The sequence below is a fragment of the Thermobia domestica genome, chromosome 1 (assembly GCF_964235325.1).
Source record: "Thermobia domestica chromosome 1, izTheDome1.hap1.1, whole genome shotgun sequence".
In the NCBI taxonomy this organism is placed as follows: domain Eukaryota; kingdom Metazoa; phylum Arthropoda; class Insecta; order Zygentoma; family Lepismatidae; genus Thermobia; species Thermobia domestica.
The window spans coordinates 29,521,083-29,544,522 of NC_137454.1; the positions used below are offsets into that span (position 1 = coordinate 29,521,083).

At 36.1% G+C, this 23,440-nt stretch overlaps 1 protein-coding gene across 1 annotated transcript in view; it reads right to left on the bottom strand.

Moving 5' to 3' along the window:
* Positions 1-22,979, bottom strand: part of Vps25 (vacuolar protein sorting 25) — a 50,567-nt gene extending 27,588 nt beyond the window's left edge. Inside the window, exons 1-4 of the mRNA XM_081755980.1 lie at positions 22,829-22,979; positions 18,426-18,571; positions 15,455-15,542; positions 12,137-12,267 (exon numbers count right to left, since the gene is read on the bottom strand). Coding sequence (XP_081612106.1) covers positions 12,137-12,267; positions 15,455-15,542; positions 18,426-18,571; positions 22,829-22,911 — 448 coding nt within the window. The 5' untranslated portion in view covers positions 22,912-22,979. The remainder of the gene's footprint in view (positions 1-12,136; positions 12,268-15,454; positions 15,543-18,425; positions 18,572-22,828) is intronic.
* Between the last annotated feature and the right edge of the window lie 461 nt (positions 22,980-23,440).

The following is a 23,440-nucleotide window of genomic DNA, read 5'->3' on the forward strand; positions in this document are numbered from 1 at the left end:
TTCAGTGTAAAACAGACAACAAGTTGTGTCTGAAACTATACATAAACAAAACAAAACAAATACTCTCCATATGAACAATTTCTGCAAGAATGAACATACTGACATAAATGTCTTATTCATCTCTAAGCCTGCGACCTAAAATCTTCTAGGTTGGGATCCAAATTACTACTCGAATTTGTAGCCAAGTACCCTCCGGGAACTGACCCGAAGGAAACACAGAGAGCACGCGTGTTATCCACTAGGATACGAAGGAAAACAAACTAATCAGTTGGTCACACAGTCTATCTAAGGATTAGGAATTATACTTCTGGGCTGTCGGTATCTAAGGTCATTTAGCCCGTCACGCGTATGAGAGATGACGTCCCTCGACGAGCACACGAAAGGGAAGAAAAAAAGGATTGGGGAAGGAAGGAAGCGGCCTGGAACCATTGTTAGGTACCATTCCGACATTTGCCTAGTGTGAATGAGGGAAATCCAGAAAAAAAACTCACTCAGGATGGCTGGTCTGAAAAAGCTGTTACAGTTTTTCGACCGAGTGTCCCCACCGAGAATCGAACCAGGGGCTGCTCGCATTGAAAGCTAGAGCGTCAGCGACTACGCCACGCGGGGCCACACAGTCTATCTAATAATGAACACATACTTCAATATACATATATGAAATTAGTAACATGTCCGTATGTGTATTTGATACATCAAATTGATATGATGATATGTAATAGACAACTCACTTACATTTGTATTAATTTTAATGTATAAATAAATTGAATGTTATGACGGAGGAACTGTAATCCACTTTCATTATTGTCCATAGTATGCATTGTGGCTGTTAAACTACAAATGTTTGTATAAGTTTTCATTAGAATGTTAATATAATATTGTATAACATATACCACAGCTACACACAAAATTTTGTAATACTAAAAAGTCATAAAATGTAACAATATATTCATATGTTAATAAATAATAATCAATGAGGTTACAAGATGTAATAGAATAGTCATATTTCCATTTGTTGGAGATAAATTGTTTCTGATTATATGTTCGAAATAGATTTAGAATATTCCGGTATCCATTTTCTCACAGTGCTGGTTGCAAGTCTAAGTTCTTTTTCCTTCTAAATTCGTTGTTAGGATTCAAAAATTACCTACACTTTTCATTCTACAATTTATTTACATGAAGCTAGGGTTATACTATGCACATCATTTTTCTACGTAATCTCCCTCCTTATCAATGCACTTGGCCCAACGGTCAACGAGCTTACGTATTCCTTCCAAATAAAAGGTTTTCGGTTGGTCGTGAAGCCACTTTTGCACCGCATTTTGCACGTATAAATCTGAGGCAAATCGGCGACCACGCAAAGCATTCTTGAGTGGCCCAAACAAGTGAAAGTGAGATGGAGCTAGGTCTGAGCTGTAGGGAGGGTATTCGAATAACTCAAATTTTAGCTTGTGGATGGTTTTAATAACGTGATGATCCATGTGTGGCCGTGCATTGTCATGCAACAACAAAACTTTTTTCGATAACAAACCTCGGCGTTTGTTGCGAATTGCCGGCTTCAGGTTCTTTTTCAACATTTCACTATATAACTCGCACTGTTGATCGTCCTTCCCTTTTCCATGAACTCTGCCAGTACAAGCCCCTGTGAATCCCAAAACACAGTTAACATAACCTTTCCTACGGATGGTTCGGTCTTGAATTTTTTCTTCGTCGGAGATCAAGGGTGTTTCCACTGCATACTCTGGCGCTTTGATTCTGGCTCATAATGATGAACCCACGTTTCATCGCCGGTGACTATTCTGCTTAAAAATGCATCACCTTAGTTGTTGAAGCGACTGAGCAAGCGTTGACAGACCCTAACACGAGTGGGCTTGTGTTCTGCAGTAAGCTTTCTTGGTACCCACTGTGCACAGATTTTATGAAAACCGAGCTCGTCGTGGATGATTTGATGGGCAGAGCCATGACTGATTTTCAAAGTAGATGCTACCTCATCGATAGTGATTCGCCTATTCGCCAGAACCATCTCTCGAGCTTGCTGAATGTTGTCATCTGTAGTGGAAGTTGATGGACGTCCTGCTCCCTCTTCACGCGTTACACTTGTTCGACCACTTTTAAACTTCTCGAGCCATAGAAAGACAGTTTTACGTGATAGTACACTTCTCCCATATTGCGATGGTAGTCTGCGACTCTTTGACACCCTTCGACCAGAGGAATCGGATCACTGCTCGTTGTTCCTCTTTGGTGCAAACTTCTAATGGAGCAGCCATGACAGCTATATCTGCCACAGAAGGAAGAAAAATGGAGGAATTAAGATCACACTTTCACAGCATTACCACAACAGTATAACAATAAAATATGCGAGGACAGAAGACAAAGTGCGTAATGTAAGAAAAGTTATGACAAAAGTGTAGATAATTTTTGACTTGCCCTCGTAATAAGATGTTAGAAAAACTTGAGGAAAGGCCGTGAAGAATATGGGATGAAAATAAATATTAGAAAGACAAAAGCCTTGGTGAATGGAACGAAGCGGTCGGTGTCAAATATAGGAGAGGCGAAAATAAAACAAATGACTAGTTTACGATACCTGGGTAGTATTATTAGCGATGATATAAAGTGTGGACGCGAAATAAAAGCCAGGATAGGAATGGCGAAATGAAGAAAATACCATTTTATGGGACCTTGAACAGAGTTGAGAAAAGGACTCATAAAATGCTTCGTGTGGAGTATTGTACTGTATGGGTCAGAGATATGGATATTACGCAAAACTGATGAAAAGGGACTGGAAGCTTTTGAAATGTGGGTATGGAGAAGAGTGGCGAGAATTAGCTGGATCCAGCGGAAAGCAAATGAGAAAATGTTAGAAATGGTAGGGAAGAAAAGTAAGAGGAGAATGAGAAACCGGTTGGGGTATTGGGTAAGAAGAAACTGTATCATGAGGGATGTGTAAAGGGTATGGTGGCAGGAAAGAGGGAGGGAGCGAAGGAGACTACAATTAATGGACGATATCCAAAGAGAAAAATCTACGTGAAAACAAAGAGGTTAGCGGAAGACCGTGGAACATGGAAGTTTCTCAGTTGCGGCATCTGACTTGCCAATACTGGCAGAATGAATATGATGATGATGATATAATAGATATATACCTATATGGTAAATTCTCGACTATTGGCTCGCAACTATTCGATCGAGTTAGAAAATGAAATCCCCACAATAAAATAAGGAATAATCTTCTGAACCTCGATTTTTAACGCCTCCATAAAAACGCGACTCTGTGAACGGGAACCAGTCATCAATCAAAAACTAGAAACTGTAAGATCTGACTCTTTTCTCTTAGGATTATCTTTTCACATTTGTGTAATCAATTATCATAAACAGTAAAATAAGTTTAAAATCATTCTTCTGTGAATTAGGCCGAAGTTCTGCGTTGATATTTTATTTTAAGGGGAGGCACGGTGGCTCAGCGGCAGAGCGCTTACCTCTGCTGCGCGAGGATTTTGGTTCGATCCCCGGCCAATTAAGTTTGTGGTGGATAGCATCGTGTTCGTGGGTTTTCTCGGGTACTCTCGTTTCCTCCCACATTCTCATTCCACCAATTCTTCCACCACCATTCACTTGCGTTAATCATCCCTCTCCCTTAGCCTGAAGAACATATACGTGGGACGTTAAACTGACAGACTTCATTTCATTTCGTTTATTTTAAAATTGTATGCATTCACACTGTACAGTAAATATCATTTTCTGTTTCCTGCAATTAAGTTAGATATACTAAAATTTATCTTAAAAACGTATACAATACTTTTGTTCTTGCTAGAGTGACCATAAAATTTTCAGCTGAAAACGGGACAGGTTCCAGCTTTTTAGAAATCATGAGAAATGAGAAACAGTTCAGTGCGTAAATTAGTTCTAAAACAAACAAGTAACTGCTAAAACCTCTGCTGCCTTTCGAGCAGTACTGCGAATTGTAGATCATATTTAATGTAGAGAATTTCAGTTCAATTCTTGCCTCTTTGTTATTATTAATCATTAATGCCTTTACAAGGAAAAATGAAATGAAATCTTTGAGTTTTACGTCCCACGATTATGCCGGTTAGGCTAAAGGAGACGGTGATGATGAGTAATGAATGAAATGGTGGAATGAAGAAAGTGGGAGGAAACGGGAGAACCCCGACGAAACCCACGCACACGGTGTTTGTCCACCACAAAGTTCACTTGGCGGGGGCTGGGATCGAACCCGGGACCCCAAGCACCAGAGGTGAACGCTCTACCACTGAACCACCGCGGCCCACCTTTACAAGGAGTAAAGGTACTTTGATATTTACTTCCTACACTTGCATAAAACGGGACAAATGCTACTTTTTTCCACCTACTGACGGGACGCCGGGACACGTCCCTAAAACGGGACTGTCCCCGTAATATACTCGTCCTCTTTTATAGCCATTTTTCTAGAGGGAGACTTTGTGGTTCTTCATGTCCACTTCGTCTCTTCCTTAAATGTTGCTTTCGCCGTCTGCCACTGTTTGTTTATAAGTTGTAAAAACACGTGTTCATAGTGAAAATATGTGTCTTTTAATGCGTGTGGGTGTACGAATCCTACCATATACTCAATGGTGACAGTTGTAGCGAAAATTCGACTTTAAACACTTTTTTTTTTTTTTTTTTTTTTAACAATATATAATAAGATATAGAAGAACAAGGTGGATTACAAGGTGAATTACACAGTGTGCTCACGAAGTCAGGACAACTGATGACTGCAACATTCCTTTGAGCAATACGTGTGCTAATGCCCACCACCATTCTCAATAACTTCCTTAAACATTTAATGTTTCTCTAAATTCTCCTCAATATGTGAGAAACCCACGGCTTTATCCTTTCCCATAGATGACCTAGATCCCAATTTTCAAAGAGCACATCTCAGATTTCAAAATTCTCAGTATGACAAAGCTCATGAGATTGAAATTAATTAACCGTGTTCCTTCTCTCAATCCAGTGACTAGGAAATTGAAAAATAATAGTACTGGTGGTTAATAGTATATATATATATATATATATATATATATATATATTTCAGTTTTACATCCCACGGTAATGCCGGTTAGGCTAAAGGAGATGGTAATGATGAGAAATAAATGAAATGGTGCAATGAAGAAAGTGGGAGGAAACGGGAGAACCCCTAGAAAACTCACGTATACGACTGGTGGTTCCAGTGGCCAACCAGTACATCATAAAACAGTCGTACCTTGTCGTCTCTGCACGCTTCCAACATTCTGGCAGCAGTCTTCGGTCTTCCTATTGACCCGTATCCGAGGTTTAAAAAAGATATTAGGAAGATTAAAAAAAAAAAAAAAAATTGAAGCAGATCTTTGATCACCAGAGTGTGTGCTTACATTATAAGTTTGCTTGTTGAGATTTGATATCCCTTTCTTCTCAATCTTCCCCCTCCTTCACTCATACAATCAACTAGAGATTGAGAGTACTCACAGGATAGGGGGGTTAACATTAATATTGTCACAAAACTTACAAGTAAGACTGGTACAACCACGTTCATTTCATCGTCTGAAGTTCTCCGAGTCCTTCATACTAAGGAGTCTAGTCATAAAAGAAAACTATACTCATAATCCTTTGCATGGTCAAAAGCAAAGAAGTAAAATAATAATAATAATAATAATAATAATAATAATAATAATAATAATAATAATAATAGTAATAATGTTATTGATTATTTGTACTATTAACAACTAAATTCCCTGACTTCTGTAGGTTCTCCAGGTTTTCCAGGTACTGGTAACTCTGTTCTATTTCCGCGAGATCCATCTTAATATTTAATATTGTTTTCTCATCTACGTCTTCACCTTCCTAATTGGCTTTTTTCGATTGGATTTCCAATTAAAATCTTGCAACTGTTCCTACGTTCTCCCATTTTGGTTACATGACTTGCCCACCTAAACCTCCTGGATCTAATGACTCTAACAATTGTTATGAATTGTTTAATTATAACTATGTTCATTGTTTTCTCTAATGTAGTGTTAGAGGCTTTATAACCTAATTACAATTTAGAATGAATTAATAGAATTAAAAGTTTTTATATACATTATCTTATAGATCAGTGATCACCAAACCGTCGATCGCGAGCTACTAGTAGCTCGCGGGGACATTTTCGGTAGATCGCGTTAACCGGTTGGCTAAGCTTGATCAATGCTGCCAATTTTGGGGTAAAAGTTGGTAAATCTAGAAGATTAGACTTCCAGAAAAAAAAAAAGAACTGCTGTTGATAAAAAGATGTTCCATCCTTCTCATTAAAGTTAACGAGTCTGATAAAAAAAAAAAAAAAGAACTGTTATTACATTTGTTATTTATTACAAACTACTCTTCAATTTCTTTCTTATGTACAATTCAATTTCAGTTTCTTTTTGTTATATACAGTTTAATTAAAACTGATTTCATATTTACTAGAGATGTAAGTTTATAGGCAATAAACAAATGTATGATTTAACCAAAAAAAAAAAAAAAAAGATGGTTGTTACTTTGGTAGGCAGCTCACAGTAGGATTTAAAAAGGGTATGGAAGCTTCGTAAGTTTGGCTACCACTGTTATAGATGAGCGAGTGGTCTATAATAAAAGAAAATTATTAAATTTTGTTCAAAGATTCGAAAATTGCATGATATCGTAAAATTTGCAATCTTTACTAGGCCTGTACTTGTTGAATGCGCAACAACTACAAATACTTAACTTCAGATGTACAGTTTTGTTGAAAAAAAAAATCACAGCTACTCATTAAAAGCCTTGCACTTTTATTCTTATTCCAAACAAAAATCCTACAATACCATACGCAGGCCTTCAGCCTTTTAAACAGAAGTATGTGGCTAGGTTTTGAAAAAGATTATACATAATATCCTTTGCATTTATTTATTTATTTATTTATTTAAAAAAAAAAAGATTTATAAGATTTCTCCTCCAGTTCTCCCCATTCTGTTACTTGGTAGGACTGGATCCAAGCCCACTTTGCTGTTCCCGCTTGATACGCCTCTGGATGCATTAAAAGTAATGAATTGATTTGGTTGGATTAGAGTTTAGGGTCCCTTTCGGCACCGAGACTCTATGAGATTCGGACCTATATATTAACGTGGAATTCGATTCACATGAGCTTGCGCCGTAATCAAACCCGCGTCCACTGCGGCAAGTAATGAGTTGAAGTTTGTATTTAACTAGTAAACTATTCATTGTAGCTTTGGGAAATTCAACATTGCTAATAAAACTCCAACTGACCAAAGCAGTATACGTCGTCCGAGATTCAACACCGCGTATCTCCAATTTTGGCGAATTTGAGTTTTCGATACCATTAGAATCAGTATAGTATGGCGCACAATCTGGTTAAGTAGTACACGTATATCACGACTAAGTAACTAACTAACTCTATGGCCTATGGAACCCGGAGGTTCAATGCCGCGTTCACAAAAGCTCTCCACTGACTTCTATCCTTAGCCAAGTGGATCGAGTTTATACTTTGTATTCCTATCTCTTCGAGATCCATCTTAATATTGTCCTCCCATCTGCGCCTAGGTCTTCTTAATGGTCATTATCCGATTGGTCTTCCAGTCAAGACTTTGAAAGCATTTCTACTTTCTTCCATTCATTCCATCCGTATATCACGACAGATGGCTCTTTTATTCCCTCAAAGTAATACGGCGTCTCTGGTTGTATTAAAAGTTATTCAGGCTGAAGGTATTTTTTTAAAAAAACAGTTTTTTGGTCTCTTCTGTAAAATTGGTGAAATGATACTTACGCGGTGTTGAATCTCAGACGATATATATATATATATATATATATATATGTGTGTGTGTGTGTGTATGTGTGTGTGTGTGTATGGGTTACAATTTCGGCTGTGCAACATAGCCTTCCTCTGACATATTATCAATCTCCTAAGCTCTTCCGATGCTGAAAAAGAGAACAGAGTGGAAGCATAGAAGGAGGAAGATATTCAAGAGACAGCAGATAGTGTTCTTAAGGAAGTGTGTAGAGGAGAACACCACGACGAAAGGACTTCGGGTAATCAGGAAGAGATTGATGTATCAATCAGTGAGGTAAAGAAGATAATGTGTCTGAGGAAGGATATGTTACATACTCGAAATTGCAACAAAACACACACACACACATATACTCTTAAAATATATGTACTGCTTTAGTCAGTTGGAGTTTTATTAGTATTTAGCTAATTTTACGTACAGAAAATAACTTACCTGACAAAGTTTCAATTTCGAACAATAACCATAATAGCTACCAATTGATTATTTTCTGGCTGGCACACTACATGTGAAACTACATATGAAACTTTCCAGCTGGAAGCAAGTGCATAGTTCATTTCATATCGCTCTTCTTTCAACAACGTGTGCCTACGGCCTTCCATTTGTTGTTACTTTACTAACTAGTAATTAGTTTTCCAATTGCGGGGAAAATTTACTCATGATTGATTTTAGCCCTTGATATAAATACACGATTAATTTTACTTAATATTTAATAAATATGTTACATGTTATTTTAAAGTAATTCCTGTTCTTAATAGTATTAGTAAAATTTCCGCAGCAGTTTGACTAAATCAAAACCCAAAATTTGATGGTCAATACCTCGGGAACCAAAGCTTTGGAAAAAAGAAATCCAGATCGAATGAGTTCTGTGGATTACGTATGACAGTACTTGAAAGATTTTATTCTGATATAGGCTCCAGTTCTGAAAACCAGGCGTCACAATAATAAAAATGCAATTTGATATATAGGCTTCCATGTTTTTGCCTTAAATTAGCTAGGCGCCAGATTCACACTTCAAGACGCCATGACGATCAAACGCCGGGGATTTTTCTAGCCCTCGCGTACGATATACATATTGTCCTTGAGACTGATTTCTAAAAAGAGAAATCTAATAGACTAGAAGAGCTACAATTATAATTACAAATATTTTTAAGTTCTAAATTACAGAATATTCGTGATAAACGATAAAGAGTGTGATAAACGATAAAAATATTTTGACTTTTAGGATGAATAATCCATTATGTCCCATAATGATCTTCCATATCTAATATAAATTCTAAAATAATTAGCACAGTGCCCGTTTTCAGTACAGGAAGAATAATTGTTTCTGGAAAATATATGTAAATTTTTTTGCGGTTTCAGAATTGTTGTTGATTTAAGTTCGATTTCACTGGAGTTACGTACACGCTCACCCTGTTTCCTTCCTTAAGGCTCACATTTTGTAAAACTCCATTTCATCATTAGCCTAGGTTACATGGGGATTATTTATACAAAATTTCGAAGTTTTACAACTAGTAAGTTCGAATATTTGAACAACCACAAAATTTCTAAGACGATCTTCCCCTTTTTAGGCGAATCTCGCAAACTCCCGTCTTATCTGCAATCTACGAAAGTAAGTCAATAAGTAACTGCAATATTTTTCTATTTTGCTTTCACGTTAGCTCTACGGCATTGTGTGTTCGCTAGACGCTAGGTGTCACCGTTGGCTTCGTCTGTAGTACGTTGCAGCGTTATCACATCAGTCCGCTTTGCGCTGTTGAGATATAAAGATGGTCACGCCACTTCCTTTTTTATGTACAGTAATACGCTGATAAGAAAGTTAAAGCCTGCAATTCGTAATAAACGCAGAGGTCGATTGTCGGAAGGCGTTCTTAAGTTGTATGACAATGCGCATCCATATATCGCCGCTCACACCGCTCAAACTCCGCAGAAGCTGCATTTCGAGATGTTGAAACATTCTGCATACAGTCCCGATCTCGCCCCGTCGGATTACCATCTATTTGGTCCACTTAAAGATGCTCTCATAGATAGTCAATTCAGCTCTGATCAACAGGCAAAGGAAGAGGTGCATTCGTAGCTTGGTGTGCAACCAAAATCCTTTTTTTTTTTTTTTTTTTTTTTCTTTCAGAGGGTATCGGGAAGGTTGTGCAACGGTGGATCAGGTGAATTGAAAAGCTATGTTGAAAAATGATATATAAATAAAAAGATTGTATTCTTGTGGTAATCAATAATAAAAATTGATTGCATATATTTATTGACTTACTCTCGTAGGGTAGAATGAGATTATTTTTACAAAATTTCATGGTCTTACTCCTAACGGTTTTAGAGATCTAGTAATGAGTTAACCACTAGATTTACTCAGAAATTTGGAAGTTGAATCAAGATCTCTTTGTTCATTCAATTCCATTACCATTGTCTAAGAGCATCTCATCAATCATAATAGTCATATTTGAAGCAAGAAATATTAAATTTTAAAGCCTGTTAAAGGTAATGTATATTGAAAGAAATCATATACAAACAAAACATCTTTTCCTCGAATTTACTAATATTTCCTGAAAAAATAGGGAAAAATATTTTTTGGCGGTTGAAAATTTCCGGAAATTTTACATAATCACTAGCGGTGAAACGTAGCTATGCAAGTACGATGTGGAAACGAAAATCCACAGAGAGTCAGAAAGCCTTCATGTGAAACGAGCCCCACAAACGAGAAAAAATTCATGTAAAACTGATGTTAATCATGATTTTAAACCGCCAAAGGATTGTCCACTCAAAGTTCATACCACGTGGTTTTACAGTGAAAGCAGTAATCTACGCTGACATCACACAATTACAAAAAAAAAAAAAAAAAAAAAAAAAAAAAAAGACCAAAGATATGGTGGAGAAAGTCCTGGATGGATGATCACGATAATGTACATGTATTCCTCACTCGTTGCCCGGTAGCCTTTGGCAAAGCACCAGACACATGCTGTCCGACACTCAGCCTACTCCTCAGATTTGGCATCAGTTGACTTCTTCCTATTCCTTAAGTTGAGATCAATCCTCACAGATAGCAGACTCCAAATTATGTAAAATTGAAGTTCCAGGAAGCACTCCAAACCTGGGAGAAAGAAGCGGTGCGTACAGAGTGGAGGGGAACATTTTGGAGATAGATGGTGAATATTATCTTTTTCTCCATGTTTTAGAAGTTTGGCTTCTTTTTGAACCGGGCTTGTGCATTTAATAAGTTTAATTTGAGATTTCCAACAAGACGTCCTGAGCTGCAATTATAGTTCGCTGTGGTGAACTTAAGAGCCATAGCATATATATCGGGTGTTATTACCTTAACATTGATGTAATTGTTTGATATATTTGTAGAGAAATGCTAAGTTCCAAGTTAATATGTGATGTTGCTATACAGTGAAATTTCGATTCCCCATAGGGGGTGAAGAAGGTCCGGAGGACATTCCATCATATAACATTTTTCGCTTAATTTTAACCTGTAGAATAGTGCTCTGTGGTCAGTGGGCGTCATTTTTAGAACACTGTATATATAATATTGTTGAATCTCTGAAGATGAAGATTTGACATTGCGATGTATAGGATATTTGGAACTATGTCTGTAGTACCTGGTTTTGTTGTTTTAGTACGCTGTGGAGGATTTTCATACGTTGGAGCTGACTACTTTATAATGTCTATCTATCTACGTGTTTGATTAAGTAATTGCTGCAATGGAATGATCGAGTTAGAAACTTACTGATGCATTAAGGGTTGACAGTTCCAATAATCATAAGAAAATTCTACACAGGGTGAAGTAATGTAACAAATCTTTACAATATTGCATTATACTCATATATAATTTGCTTGGTTGTTCCTTATTTTTACTACTTGTAATACTTGCAAACTATTTTAATCACTAGGTATAAACGCAGTTTGAAGATCACAAGAAACAGATAACATCCAGGTATTATTTTCTTCCAGAAACAATAATTAAATACACGTTCCTGATTACCAACAAAAGAATTAATCAATGACTGGAATTTAACGTCTCCTTTTAACAGCGAAGTTCATTGGACCTACAGTCAAATAAGGAATCCGAACTACAAGTATGCCAAATAAGGAAAGAATTTGGAACCACAAGGACACAAAGCACGTGCGTTAGCCATCAACTACTGGGAAATAACATACGGAACTGGTATTTTACATCACTTTTGTTATTTCAATCTGTATCATCAGGCCCACCATACCCCTTCCTGAACTGTGAGGGTAAGATAAATTAGTTTTTCTGTATAGATAAATCAAGTTGTGTTTTTTAAAATCTATTATGAAATACATGATATGGGGAAGTCACGTGAACATCGCCTTACCTTCATGTGTGGTGTTATCCCCTGAGACTAATTCGTACAACGTACATACTGTATTAATAAAACCATTCGCTTGGGCCCAATCATGTATCTTCTTTCCAAATTCTTCTAAAGTGCACCAATATATATACCACCTGTGGAAATAAATAAATATACGGTTGGAATAAAGAAATAACAGAACAACGAAATAAAAGTATAAATGAACAGCAGCACCTATGAAAATTAAATTAAAAGGACAATTACGTGGTACGTAGCCCTCGATAGATTGTAGTCCGACCGAACATTTACAGGGTGGCGCCGAGCCGACTGACCTATTTTAAAGTTGAATATTGGGCAGATGCGATAGGTTGGAGTAGGTTGCGGCTGGGGCATGGAAAGGGGATTGAATGCTATTTCATAAGAACACTACAATAGTTACAATGGACCTTTAGCGTAATGTCAGGTAACAATGAAATATCTAAACAATCGCTCCACTTTAATGACTGACTTCGTTCCGTAGTAAGTACGAACACAGAAAACACATTGTTCAACATTCTAACTCCGATATCCATGATAACTGTTATAATATTCCTATAAAATGACACATTATTCTCTTCCAATCTTCCACCCATAACCCACTCCAAGCCATCACACCTGCGCCATATTCAACTTTGAAATGTGTCAGTCAGCTCTACGTCACCCTGTTAAATAATGAAGTCCTGGTAAATAACCGTGCTTCTGTCTTCACTTCATATATATGATAGCTGCCACTATTAGTTTTATCACTTCTTTTGACCTATACCAGAAACACTTATGAGATACGTTATTAGTCCACACTGACACCAATTTTATACAATGTAAGGAGGTACTGCTTATAGGCTGACAATATTGTCTAAGACAAAAACGGGACTTTGATTCACAAGTTTTCATTATCAATGTTGACAGGCAGCCATTTGCATAAAAACTTTTTTATTATTATTATTATTTTCTTTTGCCATGATGCATAGTATGATAAGCAAAGCTTCCTGTATGAGAAGCCGGGTATAAAAAACATAGTGTTCCTGTTATTCTTTTTTTCTTAACAAATTACATCAGATTTTGATACTTAGACATATGTTATGTCTTAATGATGATAATTTACTACTTGACCACTATCACACCCGTATTTTTATTCGCCCAGGCAGCATGATTTTAAAAATTGAGATTGGAGTGTGGTATGCAAAAAAAGAAGTCCACGAGAGAGAAGTATAAGCGAAGTTGTCCATGAGAGAAAAGTTTAAGGGAGTTGTATATTGAAAAACTATGATTGGGCCAAAAAACTATGATTGGACCTAGGGGTCATAAAATACCGAAATACAGGCCTCACTAATATTGAAGACGATATAAAAATTAACAATTTTGATAAAACTATGGTACAGATGGCAATAAGATGAAAATGATGCATTCAAAATGATAAATATGGTCGGCCTACTATTGCTGTGTTCAGTTCCCTCAGGTCCAAATTAGATAATATGCCACTAAAATTAAAGGTATTGTTATCACCAAGAATGAATATACACACATTAAATATTGTTTTGTCAACAACTTTCGAACCATTTGAGACACAATTTTCAAATACTGTATACAGAATTACGCCCTCCTTATCCCGAGAAAATTGAAATACAATTGGCTGAGTTCTTTCGCATTTATTAACAAAAGAACATATGAGATGCATAATATCTATCGCTGCACATGTGGTCTTCCTGATAAATAATCAAAATGCTTGCAAATAGTGCAAAATGCTTCATTCGATTTATTTTCAATTTAAATTACACTAACCACATCACATCATTTTACATAAACTCTCACAGCTGACATTACGAGAAATAAGAAATTTCCACAATCTTACCCTTTTGTAAAAAGTAAATAACAAAACAATTATCTACCTCCTAGATTTTTATATTTATCTGACTTCCACTTCAGAGAAATAATATCAAGAAATATTTTTTGGCTTTCTACACTCCATCACACATGAAATGAAATGAAATGAAATCTAAGTTTTATGTCCCACGGTTCTGTCGGTTAGGCTAAAAAAGACGGCGATGATGAGAGATGAGTGAAATGGTGGAATGAAGAAAGTGGGAGGTAACGGGAGAACCCCGAGCACGTCCATCAACTTGAGTTTATACATCAAATTATTCATAGTCTCTTTAATAGTTTGCGTTAGTCAATACATAATGTATCAACAGCTGCAATTTTCTTTTTTAAAGTTAATGTCATTCTCTTAGACAAAGTAACAATATAAGTGATATATGAGACAGTGCTCCTGAAAAATCTTCATTACCAGGCTATTAGCTACTGATAAACAATTGCACACTTATTAGTAACATATTTTTTTCTACTGTGTATACATACATATATATTTACTAGCAGAATGCCCACCTTTCACACGGGGAGAATAGTTTCATCTTGGACATAAAGAGCTGAATTAGGATTTAAACGGTATCGGAAGTGTCACTGTTCGTCTCAGCGACCCCGAAAACTATGGATTCGACACTAATACCGGTCATTTTCCATCATTTTTATACATCTCCCCCTCTTCCAAGTTGCGGGGCTGAATTTGGAGTTAAACGACATCGGAAGTATCAATGTTTATGTCAGCGCAACCGAAAACTATTGATTCAACACTAATATCGGTCATTTCCTATTACTTCTATAAATCTCCTCCTTCCCCTCCCCTAAAGTTGCGGAGCTGAATTTGGATTTAAATGGCATCGGAATTGTCACTGTTCATCTCAGCGACCCGAAAACTATGATTCGACACTGACATCGGTCATTTTCGATCATTTTTAAATATCTTCCCTTCCTATCCCCTTAGTTGTACCGTCAAAGTGGAATGATAAAAGCCATCCCAGACCCGAACCTCATTTATGTTGAAAATTTGATCGAGCTCTGTCTGGTAGTTCAAGAGTTATTAAATCACAAACATAGTAACTTTCAATTTATATTTTATATATATATATATATATATATAGCTATATGTAATATTCAACTTCTTGCTTTCTCTTTTACGCTATTTTTATTTTGATTTCGCTCGCGCTCTCTCTCGGTATAAATTGGTATTTTCTTACGTAATATTTATATGTTTTTTCAATTAGTTGTATTCTTTGTATATTTGATGTCTTTTTAAAAACGCACGCATATGGTTAAGTGCTTAGAAAAGATTAGCTTTAACTTCGCCACGTTAAAGAAGTCATCAACGCACATACAACCTACACAGAATTCTCAGATTAAGAAAACAAAATTATTCACATGGAATCTAATGTGCTTTAAGAGAGCAAACTAGAAACAATATTAACCTACCTTTTTCTAGATTTATCACACGGTTCGGCATTCCCTGATTTTGCCATATCTTCAAGAACCATCAGGATTCCTTCTTGAGGTAACTGACCTATCAGCTGTTAAGGAAAGTTTGCAAGTAGCAACGACTGAAAATAACATGATGAAGATTTGACAGAACAAAATATTTGGCAGCCTTAAGTAAGACCACCTGGTCTTATTGTAATCTTATTACTAAACATATCAATTTATTACTACTGGACACTTCAATTTACGTCGAAAAATGTAATTGCTACACTCGAATTCCTCTGTACGTCATCACGTCTTTTCTTATACTTAGCTAATAAATACATAATACTAAACTATTTGTTGAAATCCTCTAAGCAAGCTGCTTGTTAAGTTAATTTTCTGTCACAATAGTTGCTTTTGTCTGACTCGTCTCGTAAGTAAAGAATGGCTAAAGGTTCTTTGTGAAAATAAAATTGTCGAAGCAGGAAAATTCACATTCCGAATTGATGGAAATGTATTTCATCTCAGATGGATTGGAATTTAGCGTCCCTTTCAGCACAGAGACTATATGAGAGAGAACTTACAGTTTAAGGTGACATCCGAACCACCGTAATGTGTCCAAATTTCAAGGCACTCCCATTAGAAATCGAGCCTGAGACTCCGTGCACAAGTTTATAGTTTATGTATTGTATCTTTCCCGTACCCTATATATATATATATATACAGTGTCTCAAATGTTCCCTGACATAGGGTAACTCTGTTATAATCAGAGCCACTACAAAATATAAGAGGGGAAACCGTCTCCAAATAAGTCGTTTCAATCTAAAGTGAAAGAATTTTCTTTAAATCGGACGAGCCGTCTGGACTGTACACTCTTTATGCACCCAATATTAAATGAAAATAAAAAGGGCCCCATTTACCCGGATCCGCAATATAAGTGAATGAAGTTACTGTGTGTTATGTTAACGTGTCGATGGCCAGTCCCCATTTCAAATATGCCCCCATTCACCATACTCTTACAAAATTTGTGAAGTACTCATGGTGTTTGCGAAGTAATATTCCACGGAAATTAAAGAAAACCACTAACCTGAGTCTGTAACTGAGCTCCATACATGACAGCTTTATTATCATCATTATTATTACCTCTCCTGAATCATTTGAATGGGTTTTATTAGAGAATAAATAAGTTTTTGATAAAATCTGACGCACTGCCACTGCTGAAGTCGTCGTTATTTAGCGGACAATGGTCACTACTTTTAACTCTCAAAGGCTGGTTGCCCAGTATTAATGCTTTCTGCAGGTGTTATGAAAAAAAAAAAATAATACATGCGCATGATGCCAGGCATTCCCAACCGGAGAGCCCTTCCGTGCCTTATTTCGAGCTGGAGGAAAAAAAAGAAGTCCGATACGTTTTGAACAGACTCAGTTTAGAAAGTCTTGGAGTCACCTACTTGGAGTCACCTTCGGTGCGAGCGGTCCTGGGTTCGATTCCCGGTGGGGGCACTCCGTCGAAAATGTGTAAAAAGCTTTCACTGACCGCCATCCTGAAAGAGGTTGTCCTTCTCACATAGGAAAATGCCGGCGTGGTACCTACCATATAGGTCCCAGGCCGCTTCCTTCCTTCCCATTCCCCGGATAGTGTGCTCGCCGAGGGAAGTCATCTCTCAAACGTGACGGGCTAACATGGCTATAGTTGCCGAAAGTCCAGAAATCTAAATTCTAAAATTCCTTCTTCTAAATGTAAGTAGTAGATTAAACACTTGTTTTACTGACAAAAATTCAATGATAAAGATGGAAGCGTAGTAGAAAATATTTTTAAGCATTCGAATACTAATATTAAAACTTAACTTTCAAATAAAAATAACAAAAAACTTGACATATATTACATACAAAAAATATTAACATAAAACAAGTATAAACACAAAAATAATTTACACTTAATACATGAACAATAACCTATGTGCCATTATGCGAATAAATGTGTAGAAATGGTATGGCTTGGCTATTGCCATCTTCAACTTGTAGGTAACTTTACAATGGAAAGTGCATAGTACAAGAGAAAGGTATAACGCAAAAACTATAGAAATTAAAACAACAGCAAAACATAGATATACATTATACTAACTGAACTAAAATTTCTTCACATTTTACATGTTACTTGAATGAACTCCAATTTTATTTTAACTAATAGACTATTAACGTTTAGTCTCTTTTGCCTTGACAGATTGAATAATATTAAAATTTAATATTAGTTATTCCTACTTTTTTGTTACACTCATTAAAGTAGATGTAAATTGGCAGTACTCAAAAAAAAAAAAAAAAAAAAAAAGTTTTGTACTCTTATACTGATTTGTGACAAGTTTTCTGGGAATTACGTAAATCAGTATTCTATGTAGCTTCTTTTAAAATAATGTAAGAACTTCTCACATGTGTTTCTTTCAGTTTGGGTTTTTGTGTAATGTAAAACTATTGTCTTTTGAAAATTTCATTTTCTTTCGTTAAAGATACTATTATGTTCCATGAAATGGAACTTTACATTTCGTTTGTTATCATGCCCATATATTTGTTTTCACATTGCATGTGACTCCACCGAAATACTACCGTCCTGCAAAAAATAATTATAGATTTTTGATAATGCTTTTTTTAGGGTGAGCAGTGACTGACTGACAGACAAACGAACGAAAGAAACAAACAAACCTGGATTTATACAAAACTCGAACTGCATAAACAACAAAGGAAATCCATAGGTTAGACTACATTAATGTATGAAATTCTTTTACAATAAAAAAAAGTACTAGAAACAATTTTCTTTTAATTGTTTGTTATACCAGTATGCAGGAACAAAAACAGAACTGTTCACAAAAATGTCACTATTTTATTACCGGTATGCGAGGAATATTTCATTTCAATATTATTGGTAGAGAATACGTTCAATTACGTGATAAATTTACTACTCTAATTCTATACGATAACAAGAAAAGGATACGCCTAATGTTTTTGTTGTGAAACAGAGGACTCTTCTGTGCTTCATTCACATCTAAAAGGCACAAACGATGACTTCGACAATATTGGAGTACAAGACTTTTCCAAGCTGCTAGCTGTTTCTTTCGTGTTTCAAGGTGTGGCTGAATTCTGTGAGTGAAAACAAAAGCAAATAAATAAATCTTAACTTACACTTTAGTTTCTCTGAAAAAGAGGAATAAAAAATCACTGCTTAAAAATAACATTCAATAATTCCAATACGAAAATATACCGTATGATTTGATAAATAAATTTAAAAAAAAAAAAAAGTGCCACAACTGAAAAATTACTTATAATGAACATATGATGCTGAAAATGGTCTTAAAGGGTAGGCCATTTTTGTGTAAATACACCGAATTTGGAGGTATACATGCACCTTCCTCCTCTCCTCAGGATGCAATCCTGTCATTGCTTGTTGAAGTTTAGCGTCAATTTTCATCACCAAAGCTGTGTGATATGCGAACTTACAGTTTAAATCAGAATCACAACCACCGTCACGTGCTCAATACTCTTCCACGAGCAATCGAACCTGGACTCTGTGCACCAAAGGCGCACGCGCGCTGGCCATTAGACCAGAAGGGACGGAAAGCAACTGTGTAATTTTGCCTGCAGCAATGTCAACTTTCTAGTTACTTTCTTGAAACTTTGGTGATTTTAAATTTTGTAATAAAATTTACGATGTGCTATACTTAAGGATCACTTTTGAACTGTACAACAGTCCTGATTACTATAAAACACTTACAATCCTTGATGATCTCGAATTCAATTTGCCATTGACTTTTTAATATTAGTTCTGTAAATACAGGCAATATTACTTTTATTGATTATCTCAATATCATATCCTAAGAATTATTTATCACATTGATCCCTGTTCAACAAGAATAAAATGTTTGTTGCAGGGTTGGCTGGTTTAACAAAAAAAAAAAAAAAAAACTGGTTTAAACCAAAAAAGAAAGAGAACGAAAAAATGTTTTAAATCGTGTGAACTTCATGGTGATATTTCACATATCAACCGCATTAAATTTTATCTCCTTCTCACCTTTTAATCAAAGTGCCCATGTTCAATTCCGGTTGAACCACAACCCTTCTTTCAAGTGTAAACAAAGTAGCAGCTTGGATATAACTTTGTGCGTAAGTATTCTCCTTAATAACCACGGTATTACGAAAGAATGTTAGGTCTACACATACGAAACGAAATCAAATTGTATATTTCTGCTTGCCTGAATGCCTGTTGTTTTAGAAAGAACCAAATGTTGGTTAAATATATTGATAGACAGACATTGGCAAAATTTATCGACTGCCTACGTAGCTTCCAAGATTAGCTTGGATTGGACTTTGTTTTAATTTTATTGAATGATATTTACACACTGTTTATCTTTCATCCTGAAATGACTCTTGACAATTATATTAACAAGTATGTAAAAATCAGTACAGCGTATTTTTATCAGAAGTCCTTCGTGAGTGAGTAGGCAGACTCATCGCATTTGTGGTCAGTTAGTCCCGGTTTCGAGTTCAAATGGAGGACAATTTCTCTCGAATGTAAGCTGGGAAGCGGTTTGGATTCCGCTTTAAGCTTATGTGACCCATTCCAGCATAACCCTGTTGTCGCATAGTAACACCAAGGCAAAATGAACTTATTTCTGTCCATATGTAATATAAATACATAGAACAAATTATTTAAACCAAAAAAAAAATATATATATATATATATATATTTAAACCAAAAAAAACGGGTTTTTTGGGTTTTTTCAGTAAAACCATGGTTTTTGCCAACCTTGGTTTGTTGCGTCCTACAGTAAAAATGCAGGGTTAGTGTCCGAAGAGCCACAGGTAAATTCATGATCTATGTGCTTCTCTGATGAGAAACTAATAAATTACCTCCCTGTAAGGGAGATGCATTTCTGGGTGCCCTTGGCGTAGATTCACTTGAAGAAAGCTTAAGCGCAATAGGCATAAACACAGCGTGAAGACATACGCTGTAAAAAACTACAGTGCAAAAACAAAAACCCGGAATGAAATATCTGACTTTAACGTCCCACATCTACCCCTGCTAGGCTAAAGGAGACGATAATTAAAGCAAACGATGATAGAAGAATTGAAGGAATGAGAAAGTGGGAGGAAACAGGATTACACCGAGAAAACCCACGAGCACCATGTTGTCCACCACATACTTGGCCGGAAATCGAACCAGGGACCCCACGCACCAGAGGTAAGCACTGTACTACTGAGCCACTATGGCCTCCAAAAGTACAGTGCAAAAAACATCAACTAACGTATATTGGGTTGCCATTAAAAGGATGTATTACATCTAACAGAGTCAGTGCAGAGGTGAACACGTGAGCTTGTGTGGGAGTATCCATAGGGGCCAGGCGCGTCGGTGATGGTGGGTATGTTGATGAATTAAGCTGTTGCAAAAGAGTAATCCTGAATTTAAACGCACCACGAACCATAATGAACAATAACAAAACGATGTAATACCCGGAAACGTTCCGTAAATATTTCGAACTTTTAGTAGTTCTATGGAAACTACCCCAAAATGCATATGCCCACACAATTTCAATATAATTTACATATAATTTATATTCAATTAAGTAATGCTCTCTCAGTAATGCCCCATATCCTTTACAAGTTTGAAAGTTGCTAATATCAGTTTCCTGGGCATTCCGCGATTTTTGAAATAATTTAAAGCGATGTTCGTTGTAGATTTCTTGCTTTCTCCTGAACCAAATGGGTGCAATCTCATTTCATATCAAAAACGTTGAGAAAGCATCAATCGAATGAATTACAATGGTTCTGATCCCACTTAAAACCTAAACGTCTCATCCTATAAAGGGCGTAGAATGGTAATTTTTAAATGGTCGTTCTAAAAATGATAATTTTACGGTTAAAACAAATGAATGCCTATGAAATAGGATTGTATTAGACATTTACTTCTCCCGACGGAGCATTTTTGTACAGTACAGTAAAGCTGTACTTTCTGTTTTTAAGTGCAAGGTTAGTAATCTCAAACCACGGCAAGTGCTAAAGGACGGTTAAAATGTGTGCGTACGACAGAGGACTGTATTAGATCTTATGATTGTATGTCTGCAAAGTATTTCTGTACAGCATAAGGATACTGTATTTATGTTTACAAGTGTATCCTTACTATACCATTACAAGAATTATAAGAATTCGTATCACTGTGAAAACAGCATTAGAGTATTTTTATTGGATGGCATTTAGTATCTCCCCCGACTCTTTAAATTGGCTATTTTACTACTACTACTATACCCCTACTCCTACTACTTAGATTGGGGGAGATACTAAATATCAGACTCATTTAAAGCCAGAAAAGTTAAAGAAAAAGCATGGCAGTTATTCCGAAACTGGTCGTCCGGTTAAGTTTTTGGCAAAAAAGTGTAATAATTGGTTCCTATCTGTACCAAAGTTTAATATTTAATTCACATAGTATTGCCAAACGAACATGAGCGAGTGAAGACGGGTTAAAGCCCCGCAGGGCACTTCGCAAGCGGAGGGAACTACTTGGTGCAAGGTTACTTCATGGTAGAATTATGGAAATGTAATGAGCATTTTTTTTGTAAACAGGCATTTATTCCGAAATTGGTCGTCCGGACAACCTCCTCAAAATCCGTACACTATATAGCCTTGATGTCAAAGAACAACTCTCATGTCAACAAATACAGTTTCTTTTCCAAAACAAAAAGTAAGAAGTAATGAAAGAACCGTTAATTTCTAACACTTTCTTTATCGCTTGCTACCTATTGTTTTGAAATAGCAAGTAACTATATTTTATTTGGAGTATGTTTAGTACAAGGGGTCCAGAAGCTCGTAAAAAAACACAAAGTTTACAGGAGAAATGAATGATGCAAGTGCTTAGACGTAACATAATGTAACCAAATCTAACCTAACCTAACATAAACTAACGTAAGCTAACCTTAACTAACCTAAACTAACGTAATATTAGTAGAAATAAGGGAAATTCTATCATTTCTTTTTGGAAATTTATGCGGGATCCCTACACTAATATAACATAACCTAAACTAACCTAACGTAACCTAAACTAACCTAACGTAACCTAAACTAGCCTAACCTAACTTAAACTAACCAACCCTGCCCTAAACTAACCGAATGTGAACAGAAATTACCAAAATTGTATCATTTTTTTTTTTTTTAGAGAAAACAGCTGGACACCTTCTGCTAAACATAGGCTAAAAAATTTGCTAGGTATCACTGTGTTTCGATGTAGAGTACATAATTTTACCATTAAATTTTCCAAATTAACGTGAGACAAGCTTTAGGCTTAACTTACATCGCAATTATAGCCGAAGCAGTTTGTTATTATAAATATTGTAAACATGAATATCTTACGTGAAGAAAGGTGGAAATTCATATTGCCAGGGCCAATTTCCGGCGTCAGCTGTTGCTATTTCCGCCATGATGCATGGGCACATTCTTCTTTTCGTTTTCTTTCTCTTTTTTTTTTTTCTTGGTATATATAAATATTTTCGCTACTTTAACATCTTACGAACACTTTAAACAGATCCAAATGGTTCGTAGAATTACAATCGTAACAAAACTATAACAAATAGAGCTTGGTTTAATACTTTTCAGGAGAACCTACCTCAATATGATGTGACTTCCCAATCATTAGTAAAATAATATTTAACAAAAATAATTATGGGCATTTAATTCTGTATAGGAATTAGGAGCGACCAAACTAATTTTATTTTAAATTGAAGTCTGAAACTCCCAAGATTGATGCCCAAGATTTGGCAACATAGCACAGGGCCACGCCTCCATTGCTTTAGAATGTGGTTGTGAATGCGAATGCCAATGCGAACTGCGAATTCACGTGCCTCTACGAGATCTGAAGTTTTACGAATGCGAATCAAGTTGCAGTGTCTCTTTCAAAGCTTCAATGTGAAATATTTTTGCTTGAAAATTCGTATCTTAAAGTCTTGAGAGCACGGAGAAGACGAA